Source organism: Pyrus communis, chromosome 10 (assembly GCF_041283825.1).
Source record: "Pyrus communis isolate YQ-2024b chromosome 10, ASM4128382v1, whole genome shotgun sequence".
Taxonomy (NCBI): Eukaryota; Viridiplantae; Streptophyta; class Magnoliopsida; order Rosales; family Rosaceae; genus Pyrus; species Pyrus communis.
In genome coordinates, this window is record NC_142574.1 from 31,860,204 (window position 1) to 31,872,466 (window position 12,263).

At 36.4% G+C, this 12,263-nt stretch overlaps 1 protein-coding gene and 1 pseudogene across 4 annotated transcripts in view; both read right to left on the reverse strand.

Annotated features, from left to right (window-relative positions):
* The window catches only part of LOC137727834 (cysteine-rich receptor-like protein kinase 25), a 50,440-nt pseudogene that overhangs the window by 12,373 nt on the left and 25,804 nt on the right, over positions 1 to 12,263 (reverse strand). The gene's annotated exons all lie outside the window — the stretch shown is intronic.
* On the reverse strand, positions 1,674 to 5,618 carry LOC137727836 (cysteine-rich receptor-like protein kinase 25). 3 transcript variants are annotated; one of them, XM_068466671.2, is made up of 7 exons: positions 4,007 to 5,618; positions 3,519 to 3,650; positions 3,196 to 3,317; positions 2,846 to 3,056; positions 2,513 to 2,753; positions 2,269 to 2,422; positions 1,674 to 2,144 (listed from the first exon to the last, which is right to left on the reverse strand). In XM_068466671.2, the coding sequence occupies exons 1-7, from the start codon at positions 5,493 to 5,495 to the stop codon at positions 1,836 to 1,838; spliced, it is 2,658 nt and encodes an 885-aa protein (XP_068322772.2). In that variant the 5' UTR covers positions 5,496 to 5,618; the 3' UTR covers positions 1,674 to 1,835. The 3 variants fall into 3 exon arrangements, with proteins under 3 accessions (XP_068322772.2, XP_088534413.1, XP_088534412.1); XM_088678287.1 differs by lacking the exon at positions 2,269 to 2,422 and having other exon boundaries at positions 2,006 to 2,144; positions 2,497 to 2,753; positions 4,007 to 5,523; XM_088678286.1 differs by lacking the exon at positions 1,674 to 2,144 and having other exon boundaries at positions 2,286 to 2,422; positions 2,497 to 2,753; positions 4,007 to 5,523.

Sequence of the window (12,263 nt, forward strand, 5' to 3'; positions counted from 1 at the left end):
ATATAAGAAATCAAGGTAATAACCATATCACATATGTTAAAGTTTGGTAATGATCCAACGGTCGGATCGTTGATTCACACTTTTACCAATTAACGTATCGTAGAGAATTTAGGTTTCAACCATCAACCTATGTCATATAATTACCAAAACTAAGCTCAAGGCATCAAATTTAGCCTAAGAGTGACATCGACGGCCCCATGGCTATGCGCCGCCGCACTCACCGCCGTGTGTGGCGGTCGGCCACCCCGACTCGTCGGAAAAATCCAAATATTTCCAAAAATTACCAAAATTTATAGGAATGAAGATCTCAATGAGTAGAGTAAACTTTATACATGCTGCCAAGGCCAATTTAGCCGGAAAACACCCCAAACTGGCCACGAACCGCCGGAATCCTAAGGTGGGTGTTCTTCAATTCGACTTCCTCGGTATTCCAACACCCCTACAACCTATCGGGTCTTGTTTCTGGGTCCAAGGGAAGTTGACTAAGGGTGGTGGTGGGTGGTGAAACTCACCGGAACAGTGGAATCGCCGTCGAACACCTCCGGTTTCCTCACACAGTTCTTCACGATTTTTGATCTAAAACCCACAATCTCGGGTGGAAATAGTAGAAGGGATGTTGTAGAAGAAATTGCAGGTGTTGTATAGTGGTGATTCAACAGAAAAGATGACGAAAATCGCCGAAATTTGCTCAGGTGGGGGTGCGGGTGCACAGACGGGAAGGGAGGTTTCTTCCTTCTCTTTTTTGTTTCTTTTTCCCTTTTTCTTTTCCTTTTCCTCCTCATTCGTTGTTTCCCCTCTCTTTTTTTTTTTTTTCTTCTTTTCCCATTTCCGATGGTCCCCTTAACCCCATGTTGATCTGGGCCTCTTACCCACAAAGTGGGAGATAATTAATTCTTAAAATCTATAGTATCACCACTTCAAATGTCCATAACTATACCGTTATAATTCGGACTCGTAAACGGCTTTCGTCTATGCTCACGTGACTTCAAGACCTATTCGAAAATGTTACTTATGACCTCAAAAGGTCAACGAGTAAAAAAATTAATTTTCCAAACTTCACTCTTCGTAACTAGTTTAATTAAAATCTAAATTCAAATAAATTAATATAAATTCTCGAAAATAATATAAAATCTCAATAATACAAATACGTAGATTATAATAGTGAAATTCAGGAACGGGATTTCACATAGGTGGGTCTAACAACACTCTAATATAATTACATAAAATCTGTTGATTTGCTGCTGATGAGACTTGTTCTGTTGATCTTGGATAAATATAATTTCTGTTTCTTCCCTTACTAAAGATTTGAATTTTTGAAACAAAGAAACTTGACAATGTATATGTTAAACAGTGTCAATTAGCTTAAAAAAATTTCACAGAATGTGTCAAGTTTTTTTTTCGTTATTAAATAAATGTGTGTTAAAATTTAAAAAAAAAACCGAACTTGAAACATATATGTACAAGAAGCTATGTGAAAAAAGTATAAGAAAAAAGAGATGTTTGTAAACTGTATTATATAATTTATTTAATTAAACTAAGAGAATTAAGATTGGTAGCTAAATATGTGGTGGACTACAATTGCAAAATAATGAAAATTACACGTAATTTTGTTTTCACTGAAAACTCTGATTCTAGCAAGAAACTTGCATTCAACCGGAATATTGAGTGACGAGTGCTAAAAACGTGTGAATATATGTTTCATTGGCATCCAAACTCGTCGTATGTAAAGTAAGTACTTTACAGTAATTTGAGATTGGGTTTACGCATTCCATATACAATTAATCGTCTCTAAGTTCAGTTAATAGATTCCAATGATAAATTTCCTCATCTCTTGCTCAACGGGCCACAACATTAGAAATCGTCAAGCCATTGACCGAGCAATTGTGAGCACTTACTGCTACTTGGTCATGGTGATCAATACATCTCCCTGTAAAGAAGGCTGGTCGCTCAGGTTTAGAAAGACTAATGGTTTCACTTTTCAACATAAGAACAATTGATGACATGGTCGGCCTGTTGTTTGCATCTTCTTGAACACACAATAATCCGATATGAACGTATCTTAGGAATTCATTTGGACTGCATGAGCCTTTCAACAATGGATCCATCAACTCCAACACTTTCCCTTCACTCCATAATTTCCAAGCCTGCAATTATAATTTCATGCTAATTAAGAATGTAGTGATATATTGATTATAAATTTCTATATACCAACATTAATTTGTTTGAGATATTTTTGTATAAGCTAACTCAATTAAAGACTTTACGTACGTTGCCTATAAGAGTCGGTGCACAATTTGTCAGATGAAAACCTAAAAAGTTCTTTCTCCCCGTTATGATCTCAAGCAAAAGTACTCCGAAGCTAAACACATCAGATTTTATTGAATACAATCCCTCCATTGCATACTCTGGAGCCATGTAACCACTGAATTGCACGCACAAATAGATAAGAATTGGAATATGTAAGAGATAATTAACTAAATAGAGGAAAGTACATACATGACTTGCAACTTACTAGGTGCCGACAATTCTTTTGGTGTTTCCTTGAGTTTGATCATCGACTCCAAACATTCTTGCCATACCAAAATCTGATATTTTTGGATTCATATTTTCATCTAACAGAATGTTACTCGCTTTTAAATCACGATGTATAACTCTAAGCCTTGAATCTTCATGCAGATATACAATTCCTCGAGTGATTCCTCCTATTATCAAGCAACGCCTTGACCAATCCAGCCGTTCACGTTTCTTGGATTCTATTCACATAAATTCATTAAATAAAATACTATTATTAGTATATTATTTAAATTAGAAATTGCATAGAAATTCTGAAATGATGTACTCTTACCAAAAAGAAAATAATCAAGACTTTGGTTAGGCACATATTCATAAACAAGTATGGTTTCCTCTCCTTCCAAACAAAATCCCAGAAGCCTAACAAGATTTCTGTGTTGAAGTTTGGCTACCAATGCAACCTCATTCTTAAATTCTTGTACACCTTGCTTGGAGCTCTTTGACAACCTCTTCACTGCTATTTCTTGTTCATTAGCAAGTGTTCCCTGAAATATTTTATCATCAGAAAACTTGTTTAGAGTTCTATAAATTGAACTAAGCATTAAGCACAGTGTGGTAAAAGTCGTTAATCACTAATTTCTACGACAAAATCATGAGGGTATATATAAATTCACATTTTCATACCTTAAAAACTACACCAAATCCGCCTTCTCCTAACTTGTTATTCTCCGAGAACTTGTTTGTAGCGGTTTCAATGGTTCCCAAGTCGAAATGCAAGGACTCAAGAGTCTCTGTGTCGTCCCTAACTAAGAAAACAATGTGTTTCTTACATGTAAGAAACTAGCTAGAAAAACATACATACATACATACATACATACATACATATATATATATATATAGTGTTAAGAAATAGGGAAGTACATTTTTTTCCTTCTAATTGGTGAAGGAAATACACACTCTTTCTGATTTCATATGACAAACTAAAGTACATGTTATTTACTTCTTACCGTTTTCTTGACTTGGAGCATTATTTCTTACTGCTCTTCTGCGTGCAAAGCAGTAGCCTAATACGACCGTAACAGCAATAAAAGCAAGAATACTGCCAACAATGATTATGTAAGGAGATAATCTGCTTCTTCCTGTATGAACAAAATTATTACACAAAGTTGGAATTATTAATATCTTTAGTTGAAATTGTTAAACACGATTATCAATTTTATTAATTCTGGGAATGTTTGGTGGAATTTAGTTGTAATTCGGGTGCAAATTTGTTGTTTATTTATAGGAGCAAAACCCAGTATTTATGCGAAACAATATGACAAAGAAATGTAAACTAGCAAAATGAACGAATACAAACTAAGGGAGAAATCAAAGTAACTGACGAAACAAGGGAATGAAAAATCAAACTAATTATTAAGGAATGATGACCATGCCTAATAGTGGTGATGGAGATGGAGATGATATACACAGAAGCGATTTAATAAGTTTAATGCACCTTTAGGCCTTGCCCTGATGGAGGCTGGCGGAGGAGGAAGCGGCGTTGGGGAGGCGGGGGTGCCAAGGGAGTAGCCGTAAACTTTAATCGTAAGACGGCAACTGGGACATAGAAGTTGTCCGCCCTCATGTATTCTGGGAACTTTTGCTATGGCATCCTGAAGACACGATTCGCAATCTATAGAGGACAGGTCCTGCGTGCATTGCCCAAGCACATGCATCAAAATGGACCCTGAAACGTTCGCTATTTTGGTCGCAAACTTATCGCTTTTATAGGAAGCCTGAGCGGCCAACTCACTCACACTCGCCGTCAGTTCCTGGTAAAAGCTGCTTTGGTTGGCCGTTACCTTCTCCCTGTTCCACATGGGCACTAAAGGGTTGACGTCCGCTCTGGAAAAGAAAGACTTGTCAGAGTAGCGCAACATGCAGTCGGTGTTCCAGATTACAACATTTTTTCTATTGGGGCAGCGCTGGAGGGCCTCCGACGTTGCGGTGGCAACGCAGGTTTTGCAATCGTCAGTGGAGTCCGCGTCGCCGCGGCAAAGGAAGAGGCCGTACACAGTGTCATAAGGGTTTTGGGAAGAGGATGCGGTGGCATTGTAGAAGCCGGTGTTACGGGCGGCGTTGGAGAAGAGGGTGGATAGGAGGTGGTTGAGGTTGGATAGGAAGGCGGAGTTTGGGGTGAAGGTGGTGTTGTCTGGGCAGTATTTGGCCAGGTAAACAGCTTCGGTAGGGTTGGGCTCAGGTGCTTTGGCGTTCTGGGTGAAGAAGGGGTAGACTTCGTACCTAACATTACAACTCGGAGACAAAACTCGTCCTCCCATTTTCCCATTACAGCAACTCGGAAGTAGGGATATGGACCACCGAAGACAGCGGTTGCAATCCGTCACCGACAGGTCCTGCGTGCACTGCGCGAGGCTGTACACCGAAATCAACGCACTAACATTTGCCTGATTCGTCCCGAACTTATCGGCGTCCCCGACAGCCTCACTGGCCGCCTGGTTCACACTCGTCGCCATGACCTGGTTGAACCGAGTAGGGTCGGTGCTGTTCAGCGTGTTCCACAAGTACACGCTGGGCGACTCGGTGACGGTGGAGAAGAATGACTCGTTGGAGTAGCGTAGCAAGCAGTCGTCGTACCAGATCACCACCTGTTTTTCTACGGGGCAGCGTTGTGGGGCCTCGGTGGTTGCGGTGGCTACACAGGTTTCGCAAACATCGGTGCCCACGACGTCGCCGCGGCAGAGGAAGAGGCCGTAGACGGCGTTGTTTGTGGTTTGCACGGTGACGTTGTAGAAGCCGGTGGAGCGGTTGGCGTTGGACGAGAGGTTGGAGAGGAGGCGGTTGAGGTTGGACTGGAAGGTGGAGTTCGGGGTAAAGGTGGTGGTGCTTGGGCATATGTGGTAAAGGTATACTGCTTCCGTACTGGTCAGAAAGCTGGGCAGAGTAAAAATGGAGAAAATCAAAAGAAGGGTAGTCATGTTTTTCATTTTTTGTTGATCGATAATAAAATCATAGGGCTTTTGTATTGAGAATCAACAAAAGCAATGCAGGGGTGGTAGCTTGACTTTCAGTTTTGAGTGTTGAACAGAAGAGTTCCTCTCTTACAACCGGATTTGGTAAATGCTAGATAAACTAAATTTGTAGATTAAATTTTACAAACTAAATAATATGGAAGTTGATAATTGAATTATGACTTAAGTATTGATAACGTACTTATTCATATTAGTGACACATTATTTAGTTTTGTAAATTTTATCTACAAATTTAATTTCCTTAGCATTACCCACCAGATTTTAGTCTCAATGTCATTTTCGTTTAATAATTGCTTGCAACTTGTTCAAAATGTGCACTATTCTTTCCAAAGACCAATTATTTAGCAGTAAATTGGTTATAAAAAAAAAAAAAAAACAACAGTGATGCTAGAGAGAGACCAATTTTTTAAACTAATTCTTTAACTAAATAATGTAGTTGTTAATAATTAAATTATATTGATTAACGAGCTTATTTTATTTATAACACGTCTTTTAATTTAAAATTTTGATTACCCTAGTACTATCCTTGGATTAAGCCCACCTTTATAGCCAACTTTTATTGTTTGTTGTGTCATATTAAATGTGAGTTGGTTTCAAGCTATGTCAATAGGGGTGGTAGCTTGACTTTCAGTTTTGAGTGTTGAACAGAAGAGTTCCTCTCTTACAACCGGATTTGGTAAATGCTAGATAAACTAAATTTGTAGATTAAATTTTACAAACTAAATAATATGGAAGTTGATAATTGAATTATGACTTAAGTATTGATAACGTACTTATTCATATTAGTGACACATTATTTAGTTTTGTAAATTTTATCTACAAATTTAATTTCCTTAGCATTACCCACCAGATTTTAGTCTCAATGTCATTTTCGTTTAATAATTGCTTGCAACTTGTTCAAAATGTGCACTATTCTTTCCAAAGACCAATTATTTAGCAGTAAATTGGTTAAAAAAAAAAAAAAAAAAACAACAGTGATGCTAGAGAGAGACCAATTTTTTAAACTAATTCTTTAACTAAATAATGTAGTTGTTAATAATTAAATTATATTGATTAACGAGCTTATTTTATTTATAACACGTCTTTTTATTTAAAATTTTGATTACCCTAGTACTATCCTTTGATTAAGCCCACCTTTATAGCCAACTTTTATTGTTTGTTGTGTCATATTAAATGTGAGTTGGTTTCAAGCTATGTCAATGGAGAAAAACTTGTGTAAGGCTTGACTTACCACTGCATAATGTTGAGTGGCATTACCATCCACTCAAAACAAGCCACTTAGAAGCTTTATCTACAATATCTGTTATAATTTTATATTTAATTTTTTCATAATAGAATTTTCTATTAAATAATTACACCTCCCACTTTTTTATTCAATTCCTCCTCTCCTTTTTCTTGTCAGATTTTCTTCCCAGTCACGTATTGTTTCTTCTCTTCCCCTTGCTTTTCTTTGAAAAATTTGAAAAAAATAATAATAATAATAATAAGAACCCACCTTCTCTAACTTTTCATATCATGGAAACTAGAAAGCAACCGATTTTATCCTTTTTTTTTCTTCTTCAATTCAGTAGCTGATTTTATCGTATGAACTTGACTTGATTGATTAACACACGAATCTCTAATATCCAACAAAGATAATACAAATTGAATCTACCATTTTCAAATGAAAATTTTCTCGTAATTTGCTATACAGAAATTCAAACCCCATAAGAAGAGATAAAGATGCTTCCATGATTCTATTGGTTCATTCAAATGCATCTAGGCAATGGTTTTATAGGGTGGTTGGTTATCTCAATCAAAACATGGTTGATGGTTTTTTTTGGTTCTAAAGTGAATTCTTTTTTTTTTCCTCTCCTTATTCCTGCATATATTTATAAGAAATGCAAGAAAAGGAGTGGGACAATCTGAGAAGGAAAATGAGACAGATAAAGAAAGGAAAATTATAAAAGATTAGATGAATTAGAATATTAATTAGGAATATTTATTATGAAAACTTTAAATATAATATATGGTAAAAATTATATTTAAACCTTATCACGTGGCAAGTTTTAAGTGGATAGTAGTGCCACTCAGCATCGTTCAGTGGCAAGCCAAGCTCCACACAAATTTTTCGGATCGTTGTCTTTATCATCAAATTCATAGTAAAAGAAAACAAAGGGAGAGATAGAAAAATAAAAAATAGTAGTTTGAAACTTTGAAGCAAGGTAAAATGCAATGGGGACGGAAGTGGTAGAGCGTGACGCCAGGCTCGCCGGTTATGTATGGGGAAATTCCAGCTGGGTGTGGATTATTACCCACAAGGATGTTAGAAGTTCCTTAAACTTCAAGAGTACGACATATTGGGATTTACTATAGTAATATCTCATTCACCATCATGTGAAAAAGTTAAAAACTTAAAATATAGGACAATGCATTATTGATTTGAAAAATCGCTACAATGGCTTGTTTTGTAGTAATTTTATCTTCTCATCATGGCCCATTGAATGTTACGTTTGGCCAAATGAGAGATGTAGCCCCACTTAATGGGACCGCTACACTACCCTCATATCCATCATGTGATAAGTTATTTCAAGATGTTCGTATTATATATGTGTTTGCATTGGTGGAGTCAAATTTTTCAAATAATGGTGCCTTAATTTCAACAAAAATAAAAAATAAAAATAAATGGACCATTTCGTCGGGCACCTAGTGGGTACTTGCCAATTCCTGCCAACATTTTCCAATAGCTTACGCGAATGTATGTCAACAACTACTATGACCAGTAGAGGCTTGTCGAGGGCAGCAGTAGGAAACTATCAAGCAATGTTGAAGACTATCAATGTTTGTCAATTGAGGCATTTCATCAAACATTTGGTTCATACAATAGAGTCGCATACAAGAAGAGAAAAGAGAAAAGCATGAATGTTAAAAGAAAACAAAATTAGAAAGAGAAAGTTATAATTTAGTTTGCCATAACTATTTATAGGGGTCAATACAAATACACAATCAAATATATATAGAAATTTTAAAGCTGTTAGGGGTCATACGCAATCAATGACTCCATATTAATTATGCCATTGCAAGTTTATACATTAAAATAACTGCGAAGATTTGCCTAAGAAAATTATTTGCCAAATTCATATCGGTCAAAAATAAAAATTGCAATGTAGGAAAAAACAATTTAAACTTCGAAATTTGAAAAGTCACATCAGATAGTCTTTGTCGAAGAGTCTAAAGTAAAACAACTTTAATTTTCCGTGTGGAAAAGTATCTCACTGGGCGGCTGCTTATGAGTATTTTCATTCTGAGCTCAAGAGATCATCCAGTGGCGTTCAAAAAAAAAAAAAGAGATCATCCAGTTCCCACTGGATATGTCACTATCTCAGTCAAATTCGCTGAAAAAACATAAGAAATTGTGTAAAATTTCAAAAGAACTAAGTATTTTTATATTATAATATACGATACGATGGAAACGTAAGTGCCAAAAGGGTACCATATAATATACTTTTAAACATGAATTTTCAACAATAATATAAGTACATAAAATCTGTTGATTTGCTGCTGATGAGACTTGTTCTGTTCATCTTGGATAAATATAATTTCTGTTTCTTCCCTTACTAAAGATTTGAATTTTTGAAACAAAGAAACTTGACAATGTACATGTTAAACAGTATCAATTAACTTAAGAAAATTTTCACATAATGAGTCAAAGTTTTTTTCGTTATTAAATAAATGCATGTTAAAATAAAATAAAAAAACCAAACTTGAAACATATATGCACAAGAAGCTATAGAGAAAAAGTATAAGAAAATGAGATGTTTTGTAAACTGTATTATATAATTTATTTAATTAAACTGAGAGAATTAAGATTGGTGGCTAAATATACGATGGACTACAATTGCAAAATAATGAAAATTACACGTAATTTTGTTTTCAGTGAAAGCTCTGATTTTAGCTAGAAACTTGCATTTAACCGGAATATTAAGTGACGAGTGCTAAAAACGTGTGAATATATATTTCATTGGCATCCAAACTCGTCGTATGTAATGTAAGTACTTTACAGTAATTTGAGATTGGGTTTACGCATTCCATATACAATTAATCGTCTCTAAGTTCAGTTAATGGATTCCAATGATAAATTTCCTCATCTCTTGCTCAACGGGCCACAACATTAGAAATCGTCAAGCCATTGACCAAGCAATTGTGAGCACTTGCTTCCGTATAATCTGCTTCCGTATTGGTCAGAAAGCTGCTTCCGTATTTGTGGAGAGGAGGTTGTTGAGGTTGGACTGGAAGGTGGAGTTTGGGGTGAAGGTGGTGGTGTCTGGGCAGATGTGGTAGATATAATCTGCTTCCGTATTGGTCAAAAAGCTGGGTAGAGTAAAAATGGAGAAAATCAAAAGAAAGGTAGTCATGCTTTTCATTTCTTGGTGATTCATCATAACATCATAGGTTTTTGTATTAACAAGAGAAATGCAGGGGTGGTAGCGAGACATTTCAGTTTTGAGTGTTGACCAGAAGAGCTCCTCTCATACAACGAGAAATTTTTCATTGTGACGAGAACATGGGTGGTACATCACGTGTTTTTATGTAAGTGGTGAAAGTTATTATTTTTTAAGTTATGAACTTTTTAACACACATATTTTATCATTTGTACAATAACACATGATGTACCATCTCGTGTTCCGATCACATTGAAAAATCTCTCATACAACCGGGTTTTAACCTCAGTGCCATCAACCTCTAATAAGTGCTTGCAACTTGTTCAAAAGTTGCACTATTCTGACCACTGACCAATTGTTTAGTTATTTATTGGTAAAAAAAATTTCAAACAGTATTACTATTCTAAACTACATGAGGAGAGTGAAAAGGGTCTGAATCCATTGAGTAGTGAGATACAAGGCAAGATTGGTAGGTAAAGGGTACAGACAAACATTTGGAATTGACTACCAAGGAACGCTTGCTTTGGTCGCAAAAATAAATATTATTCGAGTCCTTTTATCTTTAGCAACTAACTTGGATTAGTCCTTGAAACAGTTTGATGTGAAGAATGCTTTCTTACATGGAGATCTGGAAGAAGAAGTATACACGGATCTTCCACCAGGATAGGAAACACCAAATGAAGCAGGGAAAGTATGTAGACTCCGAAAGGCTCTATACGAACTCAAACAATCACCCAAAACATGGTTTGGAAGGTTCACTAAAGTAATGACAAAGTACGGCTATAGACAGGGAAATGTGGACCACACCCTGTTCATCAAACGCATGGGAGATAAAGTTACTTTGTTAATTATCTATGTGGATGATATGGTACTTACTAGTGATGACACATAAGAGATAAAAAGGCTGTAGGGGTATCTTTCATCAGAATTTGAGATGAAGGATCAAGGAGGCTTGAAATACTTCTTGGGCATTGAAGTTGCTCGTTCTTGTGATGGTATTTACTTGTCTCAGCAGAAGTATGTTCTTGATCTTCTCTCTGAAACTGGAATGTTGGCTTGTAAACCAGTTGAAACTCCCATTGTGCAAAATCATCACTTGGCGATATACCAGGATCAAGTTCCTACAAATAAAGAAAGATATCAGAGATTGGTAAGACGATTGATTTACCTATCACTTACACGTCCGGATATTGCGTATGCAGTTAGTGTTGTAAGTCAGTTCATGCATGCTCCTAGTGAGGATCACATGGCAATAGTGATGCGTATACTGAGTTATCTAAAAGGTGCACTGGGTAGAGGACTGATCTTCAGGAAGCATGGACATATGAAGGTAAAGGGGTACACTAATGCTGATTGGGAAGAAAACATTGCTGATCGTCGTTCCACATCAGGCTACTTCACATTAGTAGCAGGAAATCTGGTAACTTGGAGAAGCAAGAAGCAAAATGTAGTGGCTAGATCCACGACCAAGGCAGAGTATAGAGGGATGGCACATGGAATTTGTGAATTGTTATGGCTCATAATTCTTCTCACTGAGATTGGGTTCAAGGCTCAAGGAGCTATGTTATTATAATGCGACAATCAAGCTGCGAGAGAAATAGCCAATAATCCTGTTTAGCATGATCGTACAAAGCATGTGGAGGTAGATAGACACTTCATCAAAGAGAAGTTAAATGCCAAATTGATTGATGTTCCATACGTGAGGTCTGAAGAACAATTAGCAGATGTGTTAACTCATGCGGTTTTAGCAAGGGTGTTTCAAGACTCACTTGGCAAGTTGGGCATAAAAGATATCTATGCACCAATTTGAGGGGGAGTGTTGGCGTGAGTCAACCATTTAGTTTAAGAATGGTATCCTATAATTTATTCCTTGCATGATTGGGATTCTTATTTCCTGTTATGTGAGATATTGTACAACTATATATTTACCTCATAAAGAGAAGAATAAACGTACAATTCAAACCCTAAATACTTTTATCTGGATCAGCATAAGCAAGATCAAAAAGGTGGGCGACGAGATAACAAAGCAAAAAAAGAGAGATTGTTTTCGGAACAGTAGGGAAATTAGCCATGTTTTGATCTCTAATCATAGAAAAAGATTAGGGAAACTTTTATATATAGCTTTTAGGTCTTCTCCTTCCTGCTCGAAATATGGTTAAAAATCTCGGAGTACGAGCAAGCACCATTGAATTTTTGTGAATTGGTAGGTAGTTTCTTGGAAGACTTGTTTAATTAAATTAGTTAACATCACATCAGTACAAATTCTAAGAAAACAAAGCCTTTGACTGGCTGTATTTTCCAG